At 31.5% G+C, this 25,990-nt stretch overlaps 1 protein-coding gene across 2 annotated transcripts in view; it reads left to right on the forward strand.

The window, feature by feature from the left end:
• The first annotated feature begins 502 nt into the window (after positions 1 to 502).
• LOC145311697 (uncharacterized) overlaps positions 503 to 25,990 on the forward strand; it is a 53,156-nt gene continuing 27,668 nt past the window's right edge. Inside the window, exons 1-8 of one of the 2 annotated variants that reach the window (XM_080150665.1) lie at positions 503 to 572; positions 1,860 to 1,979; positions 3,304 to 3,389; positions 5,898 to 5,991; positions 6,896 to 6,971; positions 7,508 to 7,567; positions 10,214 to 10,237; positions 11,906 to 12,026. In XM_080150665.1, coding sequence (XP_080006791.1) covers positions 1,861 to 1,979; positions 3,304 to 3,389; positions 5,898 to 5,991; positions 6,896 to 6,971; positions 7,508 to 7,567; positions 10,214 to 10,237; positions 11,906 to 12,026 — 580 coding nt within the window. In that variant the 5' untranslated portion in view covers positions 503 to 572; position 1,860. The remainder of the gene's footprint in view (positions 573 to 1,859; positions 1,980 to 3,303; positions 3,390 to 5,897; positions 5,992 to 6,895; positions 6,972 to 7,507; positions 7,568 to 10,213; positions 10,238 to 11,905; positions 12,027 to 25,990) is intronic. The other variant, XM_080150666.1, reaches the window with a different exon arrangement.

Raw genomic sequence — 25,990 nt, forward strand, 5'->3', positions numbered from 1 at the left:
TTACTTTTATTTAAGCTCCCGACCCCTGCTTCAAACTTAAACAATGCCAGATGTAACCAACAACTTAATTTATTTACAGAAAAAAATATTTCGTAATTTCAGCTCATTTTTTGGGGGCAGGATTAGTAATTACTATGGTAGTTCCCCCCCCCCCCCCACCCACCCCTTTAAAAAAATTGCTGAAATTGCGAAATGCCTTATTTAGATAATTAATTCTTAAAACTTAAAACAGATAGAAGGATAAATCCTTTAAAATGTCGAGGCTAGTCTAGGAGTTTCCTTAGGAATTCAAAGGAATTTGTAAGACTTAGGAAACTCTAGCTCCTTAGCAAGCCTCAGAAATTCTATAATTTTCAGCCCATTATGGGTTATGTTGCTTGCTAGCGAAACTTTGTAATTTTCAAAAACTAAAAAAAGCTCATAGTTAAAACCGTCCCTTGCAAGCATTCTAGCCCGTGGTCGCGGTCTCTTTGCAGAATTTTTAAATTTAGATGATATTTTCAGATATTTTAAAGATGCCTTCTTTTGAAACTCAGTTGTAATTCAGAATAAAAACAGAAAAACAGCCAAAAGTAAGTAAAAGAATCTACATTTTTAATAGGGTGACGAGGTATTGTACTTTTATAGGCTTCATCAAAAACTAACAGCGTCCAAACTTTTTAACTAATTAATTTATTGGCCATTGTCTTATCCATTAAGATCATTTATGATTGGGAATGTGGCTTAAGGTTGCCTGGAATAAAGGGAATGAAAAAGAAGGAATCTATTCAAATAAAATTTTTTGAAGGAAATGAAAAAATTTAAAATGGGGGCAGTTGCTAGAGTATTCGAGTCTTGAAAGATATTGGGGTTAGCAGGAATGTCCAATGTTAAGTGATCCCTGCCCCGTAGAAAATAAATTAGACCCCTCCCTCCCAAAAAAAATATCCCCACCATGGGGGTGCCACATACATGCACCACTAAAAGTTTTGTGGGTAATAGATAAATAGGTAGATAGACTACATGTGTAAAATTCCGTTAGCGTAACAACCGACCTACACAAATATATCATAGAATAGATTCACTACAATAGAATTATAGAAGCGTTAAATCAAATGTTGAAAGCTTGCATGCCTGTTACGAGAATGACATTAGGTTAAAAGTTTATAAATTGCCTTAATTTCGCATGGCATTGAGTAAACACAAATTCATTTTCAACATCATGAAAACCATTATGTAGAAAGTGTTAAATTCACTTGCAGGGATTTAGGTATATTTAAAAGAAAAATAATTTTCAAAATCTTCAAGATGAACTACAAAATGGTACAGCTATGAAACTTTAGAATAAAATGTATTAGGATCCTCTATACAATAAGCAAATACAAAATAATATGGGTATGAAATTGAAAATATTCATAAAAAGATTAGTCTGACTATCCCTATATTCCTGAGATGCAACACATATTCAAGTTAACGGCATCTTGATCTACTATTAATCTTTTTAAAAGCTTTTTTCAACAAAAAAGTATAAGAATTTGAAGAAGAAAATTACATAACATTTAAGGCTTTAGTTATGAAAAGCAATGTGGACATTACATGACGAGTGTATATTTTAAGACCAGGAAACCTTTAACAGACTATTTTACACTAAAACTAAATTCACAAATCTGACATTTCAGAAATAGGTTTATTTTGTTTTAGTTATGTAGGTGTATTTTAAAGAAACATATTTCTGTTAATCTTTTGTTAGGTTAACTAAACACTGAACCTCTTAAGGTTTATAAAGCTGAACACAAGTCCGGGAATAGTTTTAAGCTATTTTACTGCCTTAACTCCCCTTGTTGCTATAGAAGCGCTTTTTTGGCAATTTTTTATTATAGGATGCTTGAGATACTCGAGAATATGGACAAGATGACTGAGGGAGGTCTCATAGTCATACTAGATATGTCACTAGCACTCATCAGTGTCGTGGCTAATCTAGTTGTTATTACATCACTCAGGTAAACATGATTCCAGAGAGGTATCCGTACTGTCTGTCCGTATGTCTGTATACCTATATGTCTAAGGAAGGTCTCATAGTCATACTGGATATTTAACTACCACAGTTAGGGAGTTGAATCCATTTTTATAGAAGCAGAAATATAATCTATGATTATGGTTTCGACCCTCTAAAACTGTAATCTACCCTTCCACTTTCCCCTCTCTTGGTGAAGATATCTTCAACGCCGATACGATTTTTGAAATATAAGATTCTACTTTCCCTTCTCTTGGTGAAGATATCTTCAACGCCGATACGATTTTTGAAATGTAAGATTGCACTTTCCCCTCTCTTGGTGAAGATATCTTCAACGCCTATACGATTTTTGAAATTTAAGATTCCACTTTTGCCTCTCTTGGTGAAGATATCTTCAACAAGAGAGACAAAAGTGGAATCTTATATTTCAAAAATCGTATCGGCGTTGAAGATATCTTCACCAAGAGAGGGGAAAGTGGAAGGGTAGATTACAGTTTTAGAGGGTCGAAACCATAATCATAGATTATATTTCTGCTTCTATAAAAATGGATTCAACTCCCTAACTGTACCACTCATCAGTGTGGTGGCTAATCACCAAGGTAAACATAATTCCAGAGAGGTATACTAAGCAGGATGTCGGTTTGTCTTTCAGTCGGTATGTCTGTCTGTGTGTCTGTTTGACAGTCTGACATTTTATGGACGATCTTATTACTGGCTAATGCATTTAAGCCATATTGATAATTAATTGTGGTAAAATAAAAATATGATATTATAAACTAGGACGAATTTGGTATTATTTAAGATAAAATTTAAATTTGAAAATCATTAATCTAAATAATTAGATTATGTAAAATTTAATGTTTAAATTTCATATTAAAAATTGCAATATATTTTGTAATGTTATTTTTATTAAAATTTTGCGATGAAATAAAGTAAACATTGTCTTGTTTGATATTGAAATAGATTCACCTTGTATGAAATTTCATAAAATATATCTTTTTATTTTATGCAATATTTATATTGTTTAAAATTTGAATAGCACTAATTTTAATTCAAAAAGGTAAAAATTTGTACATTCTTTATGCCCTTTTAGTAACTGAAAAATATTTTATGAATGCTTTCTCTTCATTTGTATAGTCCTTGGGAGTCGGGACCTCCAAAATAATGTTTTCCAAAAAGTTTGTCGCTACACTTTTTTAATAGTTCTCCCTCATTTTAAATATTTATTCTGTGAATTTTTTAAAAAATATCAGCTTTACTTTAACTTTGAAATAATTGTTCTTGTTTAATTATTTCCTCAATGTATTTAGAGAATGGGATGGGTTGCTGAACGTGACCTACAGTTTTCTTGTTGCAAACCTGTGTGCAGCCAATCTAATAAGTGCAGTTTTTGTCAAGGAAATCAAACATATATTATTAGTAGCACAGCTACGCTATAATTAGGGTAAATTCATAATTTCGTCCAAATATAACAAGTTTTAAGCTTTATTGAAAGTAGAGGCGTGTATAAGGGGGTTTTAAAATTACCAGTAAATGGAACCTATTTTACTTTTGAGAATGTTAATTATGTAAAGGGTGGACAATTAGGAGGTTGTATTCACCCCCAAACTCTAAAATCCTGTGGACACTACTAATTTAGAGCCTTGTATACTTTATATATTTTTGTTTTGTATATACCCTATATTATACCATGTAAAAGAACATTTGTAAGCAATAAATTAAACAGCTAAAATACAGAAAGAAATGTATTTAATCTGAGGAAAATAATAATTCAAATATGTTGTACTGCCAAATTTTGTATTAAACTTTTCTTAATATTAAAAAGAAATGTTTAAGCATGAAATCCTAAAGTTGAAAAGACCAATCCTAAATTATTCATGATGGAATAAAAGAAGGAAATTGTTCTATTGTAATTCAATATTCATTTTTGTTCATGCTGAAAGATTTTTTTATCAAAGACTCATTTTTTACTTATTTAATCAATCTAATATCTATTTTTTATAGAATTTATATTTTTTAATTTAAATTTACATAGTAAGGCAAAAAAATTGAGTTTTCATTTGTTAATTTTCTATAAAATATAGAAATAATGTTCTAGATTTTTTAGCATTATCAGCATATTACTTTAGCAGAAATTCCCCACATGGTGAGTCCAAAAATTACAGCAAAAAAGAGCAACAAGAAAAGTTTTTCATTTAATTATAGAATCGATATTTGGATAGTGTAAACCAATCTTATTGACAAATCATTTTTCTTATAAGATTTATGGATTGGTCTCGTAATAAAGTTGTGAGGTTGAATTTATTTCTTTCCACAAGTCCTTTTTACATGAATTAGATATTTTGTCATATTGTAATCCTATTATATCAAGTAGTAAAATAGTTTTATGTTTGCCGTTAAGATTTTACTAACCACAGAACAAATCTAAGCTGTATGTAGATCTCAGGTTTTAGGCTATTTTATTATTAGATTTAAGTCTTGGGGTGGTTTTAATCTCTCTCCTACTTCGACTTTAGAGCCCTAAGAAGCTAGGTTCAAGTCAGCTGGATGATGAATAAAAAGGATAAACTTTTATTATTGAAAGGAAAATGGTTTGTACAATCTATTTAAGTGAAATAAAGAATTTTCAACCACATAACTAAAATAAGATAAATCGAAGCTTGAAACTTTTATCATTTTCCAATGATGAAACAATATGTTTTATTTTTTAATGTATCCATTAACCCAGGAGAAGTACTGGCATAAAAAATGTAAATTACACTGATACCAGGGGCGTCCAAGCTTTTTATTTTGGGGGGGGTAAAATTTTTTTAAGGGGGGGGTAATTCGGTTTTGGGGGGGTAAAATGGCGCGCAAAGCGCCGCAAATTTTTTTTACCCCCCCCAAAATTTTTATCCCGGGGGTAAAATTTGCTTGGGGGGGGTAATTACCCCCCTGAAATCTGTTGGCAGGGGTAAAATTTGTTTACCCCCCCCCAAAATTTACCCCCGGGGTAAAATTTTTTGGGGGGGGTAATTTAAATTTTATCAAAAATTTAGTGTTAAAAATGCGCGCGAAGCGCGCAAAAATTTTTTTTGTTAGAGATTTTCTATTTTGGGGGGGGTAAATTCTAAATGGGGGGGTTAAAATGAAAAAAATTTTGGGGGTGCCTACGGCACCCCCAAATTCGTTTGGGGGGGGGGGGGGGTAATCGCCCCATTACCCCCCCCCCTTGGACGCCTATGACTGATACCCATTATGATTTACCACGTTTTCTTATCTATTGGCTATAAAACTTCGGATACTTTTATTGAGTTGTGATTTTTTGTTCCAAACTATTAGTGTCCAAACATTTAACCTATAAGTTCAATCTAATTTTGTATATCATCGATATTATGGATCATATCTTCAATTAATCCCCAACATGAATGAAAAGTTTTTTAGAGTAAAGTATAAATTGAGAATAATAAATTTTACACTTCGTTGTAAGAATGAATTAAGAAAATTTTAATGTATTTCTTAAAAGCAAAGACGACAACATCCATAAAAGCGAAGATCTAAAATCACAATGAATGGCAAACGAACAATAACACTTGTAAAGTGTCAGAACTTTTAAAAATTTCAAAGCTGTTAGTCAACGATTTAAAGAACGCCATAAAGAGCCCAATGTCCCCTTCCTCTCTGGTGTAATTACTTAAAGGATTTTTTCCTAGCCTATATTTTACTTTAAGAAGTAGAGCTCAACAGATAATAATTATATTCTATTCCAATTTGAACTATTTTTTTTGTTGTCACCTGCTTTCTTAATAAGTTGTGTTTTATAGACCAAACCAATTTTTGATGTTAACATTTATTCATAGGAAACTCTATGGCCCAAAGACCGAAGACGTACCCTAAAGATAAAACATATTTTGATTCGTGTACCAGTCTATATCGGTGGTTAGAAATGGGTATGCGGTGGCTTCAAATTCAACAAATAGTGAAGTTGCTTTCTGCTCTATACAATCTTTAGGACACAGGTACATTTTATCTTATAGAGTTTTTATTCTAATTAGTTTTTCTCCATCTTTTCCACAAATTCAAAAAAACAGGGTGTTTTTATTTAATGGAACACAAGTATTGCTTTATTTAACCCACTTACCATTGCCAGAAGTTATTAATCAATATCTCATTTTCTCTTTATTGACGTGGGACAAAAAACAGTTTTTCGAAAGCGCATTATTTTTGAAGATTAATAGACAATGGCCAATATTAAGGGTGTGATAAAGTTCAAACTACTTGGCTTGTGTTAATAGTAGAAAACTGTTATGCTACCTATAGTACAGAAGCTTCGTGGTAAAATAGTCCAACTGACTTAAAACTTTCTCATATTTTTTCAATTTAGCTCCTAAATTACAATTTGAACAAAAATGTTACTTATAGTTCCTAAAACTAAAGCTTATGATGGTATTATTTTTCTACGATTAACACAATTAAGCAAATCAGTTTGAATTTTTAAAATTTACGCATTTTTTCACACTCTAAAATTGGCCATTGTCTATTATTCTTCGAAAATAAGGCACTTTTGAAATATGGTTTTTAAGTTATTTTTGTCGAAAATCATGAAATATTTTTACCTGATTCAAGATGCCCAACGTCAATAAAGTAAATATTATATTAATCATTAATTTCTGTCAATTGTAAGTGGGTTAAATAAAGCAATACTTTTGTTCCATTGAATTAAAACACCCTTTATAATTTTGAGTTTAAATTTAAAAAAGAATGTAATATTCAATAACTTCAACCAAGAGCGCCATACAATAATCACAAGTCATTTATGGGCCTCTGTAAACAAACTTTAATTATGAATTAAACATAAGGTAATAATATCAGTTTTTTAGGATTTTAAACAAATATTTAAATATAACATTAAAATGTTCCTAGATCTACATTAGCAGTATATCCATGGACATTATTCTTTATGTGTTGGATTCTCTTTGCACATGTGTACACTAAACAGGTAATTTTTTATCTTCCATAGACATATCATTGATTCATATAAAATGGTATATAATCGATAAAAAAAAAATAGTTATTTCTCGTATCGTATTATAAACGGCTTTCCGCGGATATATAATGTACAATTATAGGATTAAAACTAGTTTTTTTAGCCCCGAGGTACCGGAGGCACCGGCTAAAAAAACTGGTTTTAATTTTATGATTGTACATTTCTATATTCGTAGAAAACTGGATATAATACGATGCTAGACATAGTTTTTTCGTATGGATGAGAACCGGTTCCTATCCACCGGATTCGAATGAATACGAGAAAATATTTTCCTCGATTCTGGAGTAACATCAAAGTTTATTTTTCCCCAAAAAAAATATCTTTTAAATTAAAAGAAAGGCTTTTTTAAGGGAGATTTCTGCTCCATATTTATTTCTGGGCCTATAAGAAGCTTCACTGTATTGGAGAACCATATCGATTCTGTCATTAGCAAGCTTTTCGATAAATACACATCAGGCAACATGTTATTTTATTGACTATATTTTTAGTTTGATTCTGGTTCTACAGAAAGTAATCTAAATCTTGAAAACATTGAACAAGATGATAAGGTAATCTTTTTATTATCTAAAAGTTCTTTTCTAAACAAGAATGGTAACGTTTAACAGACGAAGTGAATAATAAATAGTAAAATGTAAAAATATTAAACGGGATCCCCACCTTCTTTGTCATTAGTTTTTTAATTGACAATAAAGTAAAGCCATGATTACTATTAGGCATGATAATATATGAATAAAAAAATATAAGCGCAAAAATATAAGTTAAACGACGAATAGCTATTCTAAGCGTTACAAGTACAGAAAAGGTTTCTTAGTAGACCTAAATTTAGTTTTGTTTACTAATGTAAATAATACATTAAATTTTTTAATCATTTTAATTTCTAAGCTTTTTTAAATATACACATACTATACACCCATGTCACATATACAAGTAGTTTAAATCGGTTAAATTCGCAATTGTACTATTGGATCCTTTATATATGGCTTTATTGAACTTTATGCTTCGCTTGCAGAATTAAAGATTTTGCCATACAATCTTAATTAAAATGTTTTCAAAGTTTTTAAAAAGTAAACTTGTACCATACGCAATTCAAAAACTTTTTCTAACTGCCAATCCAAATAAGAAAACTTTTTTGCAACGTTGATATTTGATTTCGCAAAATTGAGCAAATTGTTCTTTTACAAATAATGAAAAACGGGTGGAAGGATGAAAATTTTTATCTCCTTAAAAGGTAATCTACACTTAGATTAGTAGATTAGTTGCTAACTTTGGACTGTAGGAAATGTACCAACACTATTTATTTTTTACATTAATATCGTATTGGTCAATTAAAATTTGTAAAATATGAAGGAAAAACTCAAATTACAATTTGGTAAATAAAAGATCTTATGGACTTAAATTCCATGGTAAGGCAACTGGTTCACATGCCAAAGGATAGAATTTCAATGCACACCAGCACTGTTTATTGCATACTTTTCTACAATTCAAAATCGGTATTTTTAACTCAAAAATAGATAAAATATAATATTCTTACCAACAGAAAACTTTTGGCCAAATTTTTAATAGAATCAAATATTTCATTTTTCCACCTGTAAAAGTTTTTAAAATTCCTTCTTGTATTTCATATCAATAAAAGCTTTGAAATTTTACATAGATATGCACACTTGAGAACTTTGCCAGATGTTAAACTAGTGAAATAAAAACTTGTCAATAAACTTTACACAAAATTGAAAATAGTTTCAGAATATCCAGACTACTTTATTTGTCGTTAATCTACTCTTTAATTATCTACTAAATACATAGATGTGCAACAAAATAAACAAAGATAGCAACAACCTGAAAATCAAAGCTCTAAAATCACGTGGATCGAAAAACAAACAATAACTCTTGTGCAGTGCCAGAACTTGATAAGCAAAACATTATTTGTAAGTCTAAACAAAATTATGGTAAATGTTTGCAAAATGGCGTTAATAAAAGATACTGTATAAGGACATACTTTTATTTTTAGGATTGGATTTTAAAGATTTTTCGCTTATAATATAATACATAAAATGGATTTAAATACGGCAAAATGTGTGTCTCAATGAGCCTATGACACCCACAAAATTTTGGGTCAAGATTCCAACTCCTTCCCTGTCGGACCCTGCTTTTTGTGATTTTGCGCATTAAACCACCGGCGCATTTGGAATCTGCCTTGTTGAACATATGCTTGGCCAGCTCGGTGTACACGTCTATCTTCGTCCAAAGATTTTTTTGTGCTAAAAGGTCATTACCTAAGCTTTCTATAGAGGGGTCAAACGTCCTGATTGGTCAAATAGTTTTCGCGCCATGGCCGTTTAAAAAATGTCTCGATTTATGTGCCGCACCCTGTATTTGATGTCCTAGGAATGATTATCCAAAAATCAGATGCATAGGATAATTATTTCATACAAAAAAAATGTTGTCAAAAAGTTAAAAATCAGCATATTCTAAATTGACGTATTTACTTTCTAGTAACGATTATAGAGGATACCTTAATTGTTATTAGAAATAATCATGTACTCATTTAGATCGATATGACAATTCTAACATGTCTAAATTAAGGAAAAGAGCTAACCATTACAGATCTATCAACCGACCATAATTATAGAAAAGCTTCGCTTTCTAAAGGATACTGTTTTATTTTAAGCCCAACACCTTGTATTATATGTTCTTACTTTTTTTGTGTAGAGACATTTTTAAACTTGTACTTCAAAAAGCTTTACTCTTATATTGAAATTGGTAGTTTTGTAATTGACTAGACAGACTCTCATTAAATCTGTATGAAATATTTGTAATATACATACATATAGATTAAAAAATATATATAAAATACATCTAGTATTTTGGTGATTTGGCCTCAAACAGTCTCAATCCTTATTCTTGTTTAGCTAACATTTATTTAGACAAACCTAACCTAAAAAACCTACTACAACAAGGACGTCCAAGGACTTATTTTTTACTGGGGGCGGAGCCTCACCCTAAAATCTATAAATACATCCAAAAAATTCGCTGTCGTCTTTATAAATTAGCTCATTTTTTATCCTACTGCACGCAAAAAATGGACGCCCTTGATCAAAAATACTTTTTGATGATGGTCTATTTGTGTCCAAATCGCCAAGAAGAGTAAATAACTCATGATATTCTTGAATAGAATTAAAATCAATTTGTTATCGTAGAATGAAATTCCGGAAAAATACAAGGTATGGTATTTAGTATCCTCATTTAGTAATATTAATGTTTTATGTTTAACTTATTTGTATTTATGTAAGTTTTCATAGATTCTAACAAATCTTATGGATTGTATCTTAATATTATATAATAAAAGATAACACTTTGTTATCAAAATTAGGGCACACCAAATTATATTATTTTTAAAAAAAATAGTTTTAAGGCCAAAATCGTAAGTTTGAAGTCAAAAAAAGCCTGACCTATTCTAGCATTTCTATTTTCAAAAGCCGCAATTTAAAATATTTTTTTTTTTATTTCTTTTTTAGTTGTGATTTCTTGTCCCACAAATGCTATAAACCTTCCCATGACCTATGGGAAGCTACACTTAAAAGGAGAACCATATCGGTTCAGTGGTTAGATGGATTCCTCGGTACACACAGACCGACGCACAGAGATCCTGTTACTTTTCTGTAAGGATAGGATATGCATTTGAATATGTGGTTTCTGGTATAATTTGTATTAAATAAATGTGTAGATTAGGAAGATATGAGTTTCTTTTAATTGTCTATGCATTATTCCTTTTAAATCACACTCTCCTAGATTACAAAAGAAGTATATATGTAGTAGGATTATAGCCAAAAAAAGAAATATTTTAAAATTTTAAATATATGGCTGTTAGCTGGGTATGAAATCAGATAATCATTTGAAGAAAATAGTGTGATAGGCCATATTTTAAGCTTTTAACATTTTTATTCAAGTAATTTGTTAAGCAAAAAATGTCAACTTAATTTTCTTAAATATCAAAACTTTTTTTAAAATGTTCCTATTTTTCGTAAATCCTACCCCAAACTTCTTTTAGATTCTAGACCAGTGTGAATTGTAATTGTGTTGTGTGTAAGGTAATGCTGTTGAGTTTCCCCAACCTCATTTATAATATTTTATGACCTAAAATTTATCAAATCTTAATTTGAATTTGTTTAAGCATAAATAGTAACTACAATATTTAAATATTTATTTCTTTGATTTTGGAATTACTAAATATGTAAGAAATTAATTTTATTAAAACCAATCAAAAGGATGATTTGAAAACAGCATCTAAATTATTTCTAGCATATTATTGTTTTTTATATTATTTATTTTATTTCCTAAACTAATTCCCCCATTATTTGTGTTTTTGTATGAAGGGAGCAACAAAGTGTATTTATATTACATTTCTTAATTTGTTTATAATAAAAAACATTATCTAATCTTTAAGAACAAAAAGTAAATGAAAAAAAAAAGGTCATAAAGTATTTTTACCCACCAAAAAAGTTTAAATTGTTTGATTACCCATATCCCTGTAACCTATTAAAACAATTTAGTTTATTAATTAGATCCTATTGTGTGTAAAATATTATAATGTTATTAAAATTATGCTTTTAGGCAAAGGATGGTTATTAGAATGATATTCAACGCATTATTGTCTTAAAGTCATTAAAAAAAAGTTTTTAAAAAGATTTACGAAAAGTTAGAAAAGAGCACCTACATATAATCAAATTTTGTTAAATACTATTCTAAAGTCTAAACAACTCTAATAAACATCCAATGTAGAAATAACATAATTTAGTTACAAGAGGAGTAATTAATGCTTTGCTAAAGAATAAAAAATAGAATAAATTAAACGATGAACCAACTGCTGAACTTATCTTGTGACTATCCAGGAAGAGATGGAGGCAGGCATGCTGGAGAAGGGTATTCTTGGCACAATATGGAGCTTCTGCTTTGGATTCGGTTTCTTTGGCGAGACATGTGAGATTAGAGAAAATCCTTTTTCCAAATCAGGTAGTTTCATTAAATTACAATACTTTTATTTTTTGCAATATTAGCCGGTAACTAAATCTAATTTCAAATGAGAAACTTTAGCTATAATATAGATTGATTATTTGACCTAGATGTTCAATCAAACATCTATAGTAAATATCTGACTTCTTTTTTAAAGGACCTTTTTTTCTGCTAGCAAATGTTTTCTGTTACTTGGCTGTGTTAATATTCTCGACATTATTGGTTGTTTTTTAAAGACCGATTGAGATTCGGCACAAGGTCCTTTGGATGGGAACATTTAGTTATTTAACCCATCCCCCATCAAGTGTTTTATTCTAATAATCAAACTCATAAAAGATATGAAAAAATATCTGTTTTTTTCTAAAAATGTGTACGCTTTCTGACCAATAATGCGATCTAATTGTTCCAACTGTATTGGTCCAGCTAAGGATCTATACTTTTAATATTCATTGACATATAGAAGTTGACTTAACCCTGATCGCAAAATCTAAATTAATCTTAAGCTAAAGAAAATATTATATTTGTCTTGTAAGCTTTGAAATGAAGATTAATGCTAGCTTATTTTTCTTTATTTCTTTTGTTTCTACCATAACTTTTGTTTGTTTTAATGGAGCATTTCTGTAGGTCGTTTTTTCCTTCTCTTGCAATCTTACAATTCTAGTCGTTATAAAATATGATATAAGGTTGTGATTTGTTGGAAACTGTTTTTACCGGATAGATTACATACTCTCCATTTATAAAGCAGTGAGAGTGTTCTGATTTTAGTCTGTTAAGATCTTGCCAACAACTGAACCCATTGAAGCTTCACTTGTCTCCCAGGACTGCATAGGCTTTCTTATACTTCGCAACTTTTTTCAACGATGCTAGGGGCGAAGCAAGTTTATTTCAGTAAAGGGCAAAACACAGCTTCAGCTTTTTATAAAGCTTCATTTGATTTCTCACTAAACAATAAGTAAGAATGTTTTTTTAAAAAGAGAAAACATAACTCATTTTTATAATATATCAAGCGATTTTAAAATTTACACAATAAGAAGTGATTTGTTTCGCTATTAAAAGCAAGCATTTCATTGTAATTAAAGACTACTGGGAAGTTTTAAAACTGCATAATGATTGCATGATCTTATTTAAGGAGTGGGGACAAAACACCTAATTTAAAAATGCCTAACTAAAAATGCCTAACTAAAAACACCTAAGTTTAAAAATACATAATATTAAAAACACCTACGTTAAAAACACCTAATTTAAAAACACCTAATTTATAAATGCCTAATTTAAAAACGCCTAACTAAAAATGCCTAACTAAAAATACCTAATTTTAAAAATGTCTAATTTTAAAAATGCCTAATTTAAAAATACCTAATTTTAAATTATCTAAACGCCTAATTTAGAAATACCTAATTCTAAATTATCAAATATTTTCACTAAAATACCTAAAATTTTGATAACATTAATCCAATTGGCTGATTGTTATTGCTAAAGGATCTTGCTAGTCGATGAACCAATAAGGTTCATTTTTACATAGACATCCAAGGGGGGGGGGGGGTAAAGTGGGGATTACCCCCCCCCCCAACGAATTTGGGGGTGTCGTAGGCACCCCCAAATTTTTTTTCATTTTACCCCCCCCCCCCCCATTTAAAATTTACCCCAATTTAAAATTTACACGCGCATTTTTAATACTAAATATTTAATAAAACTTAAATTACCCCCCCCAGAAATTTTACCCCAGGGGTAAATTTTGGGGGGGGTAAACAAAATTTACCCCTGCCAACAGATTTCAGGGAGGGTAATTACCCCTCCCCCCCAAGCTAATTTTACCCCAGGGGTAAAAATTTTTAGGGGGGGGGGTAAAAAAAATTTGCGGCACGCTTCGCGCGCCATTTTACCCCCCCCCCAAAAACTAATTACCTCCCCCCTTATAAAAATTTTATTCCCCCCCCCAAAAAAAAAGCTTGGATGCCCCTGCATTTTTACAATGAAGCTTCCCGTATGTCATGGGAAGGTTTTGGGGAGGTTACCAACACCTTCCAATGAGAAATCACGCAACTTCCCCTGGTTGTGTAAGAAGGGGATTATTAAGTAAGTTTGGATACTTAATAGTCAAGTACATAATATCAGTACTACCCTTAACCCAAGCTCCTCTGCGGAGAGCGTCATTCATTAGGGTGACTTAATTTGGGACACCTGCCATACTCAGCGAGGGTGAGGTAATAATGAGTAGCTCTCATGAGATAGTGGGTCAAGGCACATGTGCTTGAACGTGGAGCTTGATAGCCCTAGTGGCTATACAAAAGTGTCTCAGCCTACTCCATGACTACTTAGGTCCAAACCCTAAGAGACTATGGCTAATCAATCAATCAAATGAGAAATCACCCTTTGAAAAAATCCCCCCCCCCCTCCGTTTTTTAATATTTCTTCAATCTTTCTTTATCAAACTAGAACAAAAATGGGGGATGATTAACTATCACCCCCCAAGAAAAAAAAGGGATGCTACGGCTACTTAGGTTAGGGAAGAAACCAAAACAAATCATGAACCCTCAATCCCCCCCCCCCCTCCCCCCCAAATTCCCCTCTGCACTGCAATCGCCCCTAGAGGCCCTTAGGGGGCGTAGCCGCCGGTTTAATATATTTAACAACAGTTTTAAGATATACTTAAAATTAGGTTTTTTTAGATTAGGTATTTTAAAATTAGGTATTTTTAAACTTAGGTATTTATAGTTAGGTGTTTATAAAATTAGGCATTTTTAAAGTTAGGTGTTTTGTCACATTAGGCATTTTTAAAATTAGGTATTTTTAAATTAGACATTTTTAAATTAGGTATTTATAAATTAGGTGTTTTGTCACATTAGACATTTATAAAATTAGGCATTTTTAAATTAGGTATTTTTAAATTAGGTGTTTTGTCCCCACTCCCTTATTTAACATTAATTTAACTTGAACACATACATATACATACATTTATTCATCATAATACGTTACGCTTTTAAATTTGAAGGTGAATCTACTCTAAAATTTTTGGAATAATTCGAACTTTGATAAACATTTCATTTTTCTTTTCTCATGTTTAGCTTAGTATTTTAACTAGCGAGTAGCGGTTAACTGGAAACTTTCTACATACATTCTATATTTTAACTAAAATAGTGTTCAGGGGGCAAATAGTAATTTTATTGGCGATTGGCAAACATAAGTTTGTCATAAGTTTATTTGTTGCCATTGAACAATCTATGTATTTCTTTAGTTGTAGTAAGTTTAATATGGGTAACCTTGATTTACTTTTCGTGTTATTTTCTGACAAAGAAATATGAAAAGTCTTTGTATTATATTTAAGTCAAACATTAAAAAAATAAAGAGCAAGCACACAGTTAACTGGAAGTGGAAGTAGAAATAAAACTGAAAGTTTCCCTCGAAGTCACTCTTTGATCAGAAACACCCCTTCCCCCTTCCCCCTCCTTATTTTGGGATAAAATTAAATCCAAGTGGTAAGTGGAGTTTTCGTTAATCTATTTATTACTTTAGGTTATATTGGGCAATTAGACCACTAATACACCTTTTGAAGTGAAAAGGTTTATTAGAAAAAATAAAAGGCCGATTGTAGTTATTGTGGGAGGGAAATTTATGTTATAAATATATTATAAGTATGAAAGGGCTTTGATACTGCTTTGGTAATAAATGTTATTGCACTTCCTGTAAATAATCATATCATAAACATTTTTTAAAAATTTAACAATTTGAATCAAACGCAATTTGCTAAGTTTATTAAATCTAAAATAAAATAAAAACAAACTTTTTAAAAAGATATCGAGTAAAACAAGGACTAATTAACTCAGTAAAAATATCACATTATTGCCTGATATACCCTAGTAGTTTTTAAATCTGACAAGTAGTGACAAAACCTTGTCTAATCTGAGTTTTGACAGGTTTTCCTCAGGTTTTAATCTGCCCGCCCCTCATCAATCAACTCTGACATTTGATTACATTTCGTCAGATTGTAATCTGACGAAACCTGTGTTTTTGCGCAAAAAGGTACTAAAACTCAGATTACTCAGGATTTGCCGCCAAATTTTTAATCTGTCAGGGGGGATTTCAGATTATAATCTGACGAATCTGACTCAATGTGAGCAAAGTTCAGGTGATTAAGATCGTAATCTGTGATTAAATTGACCCTCAAAATTTGCCCAGTTAATCCTTTATCTGACATTTGATGACAAACAGTCATACTCTAATCTGACAATTGATGACAAACAGTCATACTCTAACCTGACTTTTGATGACAAACAGTCATACTCTAATCTGTCAATTGATGACAAACAGTCATACTCTAACCTGACTTTTGATGACAAACAATCATATTCTAATCTGGCATTTTATGACAAATGGTCATACTCCTAACTGACTTTTAGTGACAAACAGTCATACTCTAATCTGACATATGATGACAAACAGTCATACTCTAATCTGACATTTGCAGACAAACAGTCATACTCTAATCTGACATTTGCAGACAAACAGTCACACTCTTATCTGACATTTGATGACAAACAGTCATACTCTAATCTGACATTTGATGGCAAACAGTCATACTCTAATCTGACATTTGATGACAAACAGTCATACTCTTATCTGACATTTGATGACAAATAGTCATACTCTAATCTGACTTTTATTGACAAAAAGTCATACTCTAATCTGACATTTGATGACAAACAGTCATACTCTTATCTGACATTTGATGACAAATAGTCATACTCTAATCTGACTTTTATTGACAAAAAGTCATACTCTAATCTGACATTTGATGACAAATAGTCATACTGTAATCTGACATTTGATGACAAACAGTCATACTGTAATCTGACATTTGATGACAAACAGTCATACTCTACTCTGATATTTGATGACAAACAGTCATACTCTAATCTGACATTTGATGACAAACAGTCATACTCTAATCTGACATTTGATGACAAAACAGTCATACTCTAATCTGACATTTGATGACAAATGGTCATACTCCTATCTGACTTTTAGTGACAAACAGTCTTACTCTAATCTGACATTTGATGACAAACTGTCATACTCTAATCTGACATTTGATGACAAATGGTCATACTCCTAACTGACTTTTAGTGACAAACAGTCATACTCTAATCTGACATTTGATAACAAACAGTCATACTCTAATCTGACATTTGATGACAAACTGTCATACTCTAATCTGACATTTGATGACAAATGGTCATACTCCTAACTGACTTTTAGTGACAAACAGTCATACTCTAATCTGACACTTGATGACAAACAGTCATACTCTAATCTGACATTTGATGACAAACAGTCATACTCTAAACTGACATTTGATGACAAACAGTCATACTCTAATCTGACATTTGATGACAAACAGTCATACTCTAATCTGAATTTTAATGATAAACGGTCATACTCTAAACTGACTTTTAGTGACAAACAGTCATACTCTTTATAAAAATAATGATTGCAATAAATTCTACAAAATATAATATTAGTTACACAATATATATAATAACTATAAAATTAAGTGATGGTACTCTTCAAAAGATTCTTGTTGTTCTAGTTGTGCAAATGGGTCAACAGAAGTAACTATCATAAAAGATTTTTTTATGGGACAATCTTTTAATTAAGTTATTCTATTGAAAATTGTCAAAATTTTCTCTTTCTTGGTTTCTCATTTCTTTGTTTGTGTGTTAACTGCATCAAAAATAGTTCATCAATAATTTAAAAATGAATTTTAATGTAGTTTTATGATTTTCAAAACCACTTCAACAACAGACTAAAAAAATTATCAACAACCTGACATTGAAGTGATTCTAAAATTTTGTGGTAAATTATTTTTTGGCAATAGAAAAACTAATTAGACATGATTACATATCATCAAATAATATCTAAAGGGATAGTTGCATGAAGTGCATTTAAAAAGCTTGATGGCAAGCATAAGTTATAAAAATACCATCAAACATGAATAATTTTGTATTAAAATGAATAACAATCAATGAGGCACCACCCAAATACTGTTTTGTGAGAGCAGGACAGTCATTTATGTTGAATATATCCAAAAAATGTGAGTTTCAAATCTTGATATATTTAAAACTACCTGGTAGAAAATTGAAATTATTTCAAATACATGTCCTATAAATGAACTATTGAACATAAAAAATATGCAGTTCACAAAATTCAAGTTTAAATGCAATTTGAGCAACTACCCCTTTGATGCAAAAAATAAGGAAAAATTAAATACTATTAATTAGATATCTATGAATATTTAATTTAAACATTAACTAAACAATTTATTAAACTAAATAATAATAATATTAGAAAAAAGAAAACTAACCAACACCAATATTTTTTTTGTTAATGTAGATAAGATCAAGATTTATATAGTTTCTATATTTTTTCTCTCTCATTTTGAATGTTAGACTTACAAAATTAATATTAAAATTGCACAAATATGCAACCTTAAATATAACTTTTTTTGATCCATCAATCCTGGCTACCACCAATTTTTTTTGCTCCAAACACAAAGTAATATTAAAAATAAGCTTACCAAAATCTTTTTTTAAAGGCCTAAGTATAATCTGTACTGCTAACTTTAATTGTACATGTGTGTCTGTCTGTCTTTATTTCTGTATGTTGGTCTGTCTGTCTGTTTGTACATATGTCTGTCTATTTGTCTGTCAGTTTGTCTTTCCATCTGACTATTTATCCTAGTTTCTATCTTTATTGTATTTTATTCTTGTTTTCAGTATGAACTAAATTTTGTTAAGGATAAGACAATAGACAATAAATTGGTTAAAAGGAACCCTGCAAGTAATACAAAGCTTTAAATGCAGAAAGACTGCAACAAGTAGACCCAGTACCCCAAACAAAAAAGTTCTAGGCATTTCAAAATTACATTTTATCTTCAATAAAAATTTTGAAAGATTTTCATTGGTTATAAAATAAATTACAATATTAAATTGTGTTGCCTATACACAAAAAAATAACCTCATCTTTGTCAGAACTTAGGTTGCCAGTAACTGATAACTTTTTTACAATAAAAACACCACTTTTCATAGTCAAAATCTCTGGAAAAAAATTTGGTTAAATTTGCAAGTCTTCTATGGGCAAGTTCCTAGTTCTTAAATTAAAGTAAAAGTATCTCTGACTGTGTATCTTAAAATCTGTCTGTTACCGGGTAGATTCTTAGAGTGTTTATACCTAATTTTGGGGAGGGTACCAACACTCTCCCAAAAGAAATATCCAATAGAAAAAAATAACTCCCCCTCCCTCCCCCACTCCAACTCCCGCTGTTATCTAGTGGGATAGCTGCTAGTATATTGTTATTGCAGAAAGACTATATTCTTTGATTTCACGAAGTTTAAGGTATTTTTTCAGGGATAAGACAATGGCCAAAAAATTTATGTACATAAGTCCCAAATGTTGATAAACAAAATTACCCCTTCTGTAGATTATAATTAGTGGTTAAAACATTTGGACACAGACATTTGATAAACCAAACAATTAAAATTTAATAAAAGTCCCTAAAGTTGTTGTGCCAATGAATGAGAAAATGTTATTATAAAACTTTGGCGACTAGTGTAATAAACAGTTATAATCCCCTCCTACCCTTGTATGTATCTCAGAAAGTTTTAACAGGAATTCAAGGAATAGATCAATGACATTACATTTATTCAAATCCCCAATGATGATAAACAAGATAAACTACCGAAGAATAAGTTAATTGGTTGAAAAATTTTAAATGTACTAGTTTAGAAAAAAAATCCAAATTCAAGTGTTTGAGCCAACGGAAGAAAACTTTGGGTACCAGCATAATTTAAAGCCCAATGCCCTTCCCTGTCTGTCATAAAAGTTTAAATGTTATACATTTCTTTTCTAATTTTTGTAAATTTGTTAGTTTTATTTCTTGTTTCTCTATCCCTGTATCCCTAATGAAATAAGGAAACAAGGATGACAACATACACAAACACGAAGCTCCAAAGCATTAATTCAAACATTAATATTTGTACTAATTAATACAAAATAAAATGGTTTAAGAGGATGTGTGGTCGTTTATAGTGTTGCTTCGCTTTCCCAGAATAAAGTTTAAAATGAACAGAACATTTTAACATGTCTACAGTAACAATAGAATTTAATCATTACGTACGGACATACAGACCCTAATTATATATAAGTTTTACTTGTGACGAGAAAACATGGTTGGCAACATACAGTAGCAAAGCTCCAAAGCACTGGTCGCCGGAAGGGAAAAGCAGTTTTTTGAAAGGGGCTATCTGAGATTATTACAGATTCTTATATATACATATATAGACTAATGAAAAATGCAAACAACAAAATCAAAAGCGTTCCATCTTGGGAGAAAATCCGGGAAAAAGATTTTAGCTATTTTTAACCTAAAATTCATATTAGCAAGCCTGCAAAAAATATACAGATATTTTAGACATGTCATTGCTCAGCACCTAGAAGTGGTAGAAAAATGCTATGCATACCATTGGAAAGCTCAAAACCTCTAGTTTTCAAATTGGTGCATAACGTTTTTGCACTATAGTTAGTTTTTGAGCTATCCTCTGAAGTATACACAAGTTTAAAAAATGCCTTTTTTTTCTTGAATTTTAAGTTTGATACTTGTTACACAAATAGTCTTTGAAATGTGTACAGTTTGTAGTAAGAACCAAGGAGGGAGGGGGGGGGGAAGTTTATACTAGGGTTGGGCCGGATATCCGGTGTGGCCGGATATCCGGCCATTTTCAATATCCGGCCGGATACCGGATATTGAAACTATCCGGCCGGATATCCGGTTCTATAATTTTTTATACTTTACACCAAAAATCTCTGCTTTTTAAAATTTTATATGGCTATAATTTTCTTATTATTGAAGCTAGAAGAACATTTTTTCTGAACAAGTTTAACTTTATGTAAATTTATATAAGATTTATGAAAAAAAAAATTTTTGCTACCTTAGTATCTGGTAATTTGGCCGGTTATCCGGCCGGATATCCGGTAATTTGGCCGGATAACCGGATATTTGCCGGATATCCGGCGTTTGAAATCAGCCGGATATCCGGTATCTGGTATCCGGCCAAAAAAGTATCCGGCCCAACCCTAGTTTATACACTTATAGGCAATGAAATTCAGTATAAAATTTTGCCCTGGATATTTTTGGGCTTGTTGTTATAGCCATTAAGATATCTTTACAACAAGGAGGACAACATCCATAGAAGCAAAGCACTGAAAGGTAGGACAAACGGACATTAACACTTGTATAGTGTCAGAACTGAATAATCATAATATAAATGTATAAGAGTCAAAGTAAAGGGGGGGGGGGGAATGTGGGGACTCGTCACACGACATACCAGCAATTTTATTTTGGGTGCTACTCCCTCAGTTTTAGAGATAATTGGGTAAAATCTTTTTGGTTGTGTCACTAATTACCCCAAGTTTTGGTATCTTTCAAAAAAAAATGGCGGCGGGACCGCCGCTCTCGCCATCCGCTGCAGTTTTCCGCCGCCACCAAAAATCCCTCCATCCTTAGTTCTTACTACAAACTTTACACATTTCAAAGACTATTTCTAAGCTAAAATTGAATGTACTCAAAATATACAAATATCCTTATACTAAAGTAACAGGATGTCTGTGTGTTTGTACTGAAGGATCTCGCTTACCGCTGAACCGATCGGGTTCTCCTTAACAGGGTAGCTTCTCATAAGTCCCGGGAAGGTTTATAACTATTTTGGGGGAGGGTACCACCACCCTCTCAGGAGAAATCGCGCCTAGAAAAAAATTACCCCTCCCGAAAAAGAGACTTGAACGAAACATAAACCAATTATTTCTGTAATTAGATATTTTAAATAAAAAACAAGTGCCACTAGAGGCCTCTAGGGGCGTAACAGCTAGTAAATAATAAAATAATAAGCAATATGATTTTAAAAAGGTTTGTGTAACAAGTATCAAACAAATTCAAGAAAAAAAATGCTTTTTTAAAAACTTGTGTATACTTCAGAGGATAGCTCAAAAACTAATAATAGTACAAAAACGGTATATACTTATATGAAAACTAGTGGTTATGAACTACCCAATGGTATTTGTAAAATTTTTCTACCACTTTTAGGTGCTAGGCAAGGATATGTCTAAAATGTCTGTATATATTTTGCAGGCTTGCCAATGTGAATATTAGGTTAAAAATAGCTAAAATCTTTTCTCGTATTGATTCGAATCCGGTGGATAGGAACCGGTTCTCATCCATACGAAAAAACTATGTCTAGCATCGTATTATATCCAGTTTTCTACGAATATAGAAATGTACAATCATAAGATTAAAACTAGTTTTTTTAGCCGGTGCCTTCGGCACCACGGGGCTAAAAAAACTAGTTTTAATCTTATAATTGTACATTCTATATCCGCGGAAAGCCGTTTATAGTACGATACGAGAAATAACTATTCCCGGATTTTCTCCCAAGAAGGAACGCTTTTAATTTTGTTGTTTGCATTTTTCATTAGTCTATATATGTATATATCAGAATCTGTAATAATCTCAGATAGCCCCTTTCAAAAAACTGCTTTTCCCTTCCGACGACTAGTGAAAGGTGACAGAACAACCAAATATTAAAAGTAGAATCTAAAACAAATTAAAAAAAACAGGGGTATAGTCCCTTTCGTTGCAACGCCTCTTAAGGGGCGTTTTGTCGTATTTTCACAGTAGATTTTCTCCTATCTCTAGTCCCTGCGGGGGGTTCTAACCCTGCTTGGCAATCACCTAACCGAACCTAACATAACCTAAAATAACATATAAAAAGCTACTGTGAAAAACGACAAAACGCCCCTTAAGTGGCGTTGCCACGAAAGAGACTATACCCAAAAACAGTGGCTGTAGCCAGGTAGGGAGAGGACATTGGGCTGTTTACTACTTAAGTCCCCAAAGTCTTATTATTACGTTTTCTTATTCGTTGACTTTATAACTTTGGAGAGTTGAATTTGATTGGTTGGCTCAGAAAGTTGAGTGTCCAAACATTTCAACCTTCAATTGATATCTACAGAAGGGGTAATTATGTGTCCATCATTGGGTATGTCAATTTATTGGCCATTGACTTATCCTTTATGATCCCTAAATAGTAGCATAGCTTTGCATTAGCAACAATTGTTTTTTTTCTGTAATCCAGGTCAGTCTGTCCGTATGTACATTGTATACGGATAGCTGGTTTCATTAATTTAAAAATGTTATAATTGTCCTATTGATTTTAAACTTTTCATAATGATTCCTAACAGTAAAATACGATCCTAGATGTTCTATTATTTTGACAGAATTTGTACAAAAAATGTTGAACATTCAATGCGTTTTTACTCTATAAAAGTGCATGTTTGTCATTCTTGTCCAAAGCAAAGCTACTGTTATCATGCCGTAAATTTGTTTACTGGAAGGTTTCAAGTAAGGGTGTGCAAACTTTTTAAAAGGGGAGGGGGGATACCCAGTTTGAAAATTTAGACTGCGCAACAATAATAACAAGAATGGCAACATCCATAAGAAACGACGCACAAAACTTTATAATTATAGAAAGGATGGGCAGCTGATAAAAAAAGAAAAAATATATATAAAATAAATATAAGTAACCAATATTTGTGTCTTGTGTTTGCTGTCATGCATTGCCTGAATAGAGTTATGGACGGACTGATGTACAAAGAGATAGAACCTAGTAATGGTGACTAACTTTTTATCTTTGTGGCGTAACAAAATTTAAAAATCGAAGGACGAGAGGAAAGGTGGGAAAAGAAACCCATAAAAAAAGAGATTGATTTTTGTTACGTCACAAAGATAAAAAGTTAGACATTATTACTAAGTTCAAAGAGATTAGCTTTGCTACAAAATAGAAATGTCAAAAAGTTCAAATTATTAATATCCCTATTAAAACTGTTTCTCTTTTCAATTTCAATGTATTATGTTGTTGACTATATAGCTTTTAAAATGATACTCTGGGCTGACATATTATCGACAATCTATTTTTCAGGGATGCTAGATTAATTTTAAAAACTTATAACATTAATCCAGAAATCATAAGGGATAAGACAATTGACAGAATATTGATAAACGCAACGCCTCTAATGATGATAAATAAACACAGTTCGGGGAATGAGGGGCAATAGGACTGTTAATTACACAAGTAAACAAAGTTTTAAAATCACCTTTGCTTGTTAGATTACAAACTTTGGGTACTATTATTAAATATGGATTGGTTAATTCTTTGAAATGTTTCAACTGATAATTTTAATCTACAGAAATGGTTATTTGGTTTATCAATTAATTGTGTTTGTCTTGTCCCTTAAGATCCCTGACACTTTTTCCTTCTGAAGAATAAAATCATTGATAAAAAATTTTGGACAAAGCAATCAAAACCAAAAATCAATAAAGGTTTTTAACACACCAACTACGATAACGTGGTTATAAAACTTTAGGTACTAGTGTAATTTACAGTCCAATGGTCCCTCCCTCTCTATGTGATGCTAAAAAAAATACATATATAAAACGTTTTAAGTAATAATGCCTAACAAACAGCAACCCATTACAACTATATCCAATTGTACCACCATTGTCTAAAAGTCGCAGCTATGCATGGTAGTTGCGCCTGTAAATGGGCCAAGGCATTCCCCATACCTTCACTATTCGTATCATGTTTCCGACATAGCAGCAAAAGGTATTATTTTTAACGTCTCTATAACGCAGTATGACCAGACTCGAACCCTACACCTCCCTGGCAGCAAGCAGGCTCGGTTATTAATATAATTAAAATGGGTCTCTTTTTGCTGCGCTAATTATGATCATAATTTTACTCGATTAATATAAAGTTGTTAGCTGTTTATTTTAAAAAGCGAAGCTATTCTATAATTAGGGTCGGTCCGTCCGTCCGAGATAGATAGCTTTTAATCGTCAATTTAGGCATGTTAGAGTTGTCCTATCGATTTCAAATTTTGCATGATGATTCCTGTAGTAGTTAGGTACGATTTAGAAACCATGGCAACTCTATAATCATTACCAGAATGTCCGTACGTCCATTTTAAACATGTTGATTTTTCTACTTTTTAACAAAAATTTTTATGTGATCTAATTATCCGTTTGATCTGATTTTTTGTATATTGATTCCTGGGAGAACAAAGAACAATAGTATAAGCGAATCAACTCTATAATCAAGTCCTAAAAATGTAAGTATGTTCATAAACATTATCCTGTATCAAGCAGTTTTCCAACAAATTTACTTAAATTTTGCTTCGACTCTTTCGATACTTTTATATTCCGATTATTCAGTTCAGACACTAATGTTCGTTTGTCCTAACGTTTCAGTGCTTCGCTTTTATGGATGTTTTCATCCTTGTTCTGCACTATTTTACAGAGAGAGAGGGGACAATGAGCTGTTTAATACACTAGTCTCCAATTTTTTATAATAACGTTTTCTTATTCGTTGGCTTAACAACTTTGGGGACTTTAAATGAATTTTGATTGGTTGATTTATTAAATTATCAAAACGTTTCAACCACTAATGATAATCTACAGATGGGGTAATTTTGTGTATTACCATTTGGGATGTACATCAATTTATTGGCCAGTGTCTTTTCCTTTAAGATCCCTGATTATTTCAGGACATAATACAAGGACGTCCAAGCTTATTTTTTTGGGAGAGGGGTTAAAATGAGGCCCTTTGAAGGTCAGGGGGGATGAAGTTGGGATCTAATGTACTTTAATCAAAAGAAAAGCTATACTACTCATAGATACATTGTTCATGTTAATAAATATAGAGATAGATTAAATTATATCTGCGCTACTTTATTTTTTTCTAGAATAAGGTGTAGATGTTGTCCTTGTTAAATGCGTGCGTGTGGTTTATTTACATAACAAATCTAAGTGGAGTAGGGATAGATAAACGAAAAAACAATGATATGCAGTAAAGTGTAAG

The sequence above is a fragment of the Acartia tonsa genome, chromosome 2, assembly GCF_053477335.1.
Source record: "Acartia tonsa isolate MP-2025a chromosome 2, ASM5347733v1, whole genome shotgun sequence".
Taxonomy (NCBI): Eukaryota; Metazoa; Arthropoda; class Copepoda; order Calanoida; family Acartiidae; genus Acartia; species Acartia tonsa.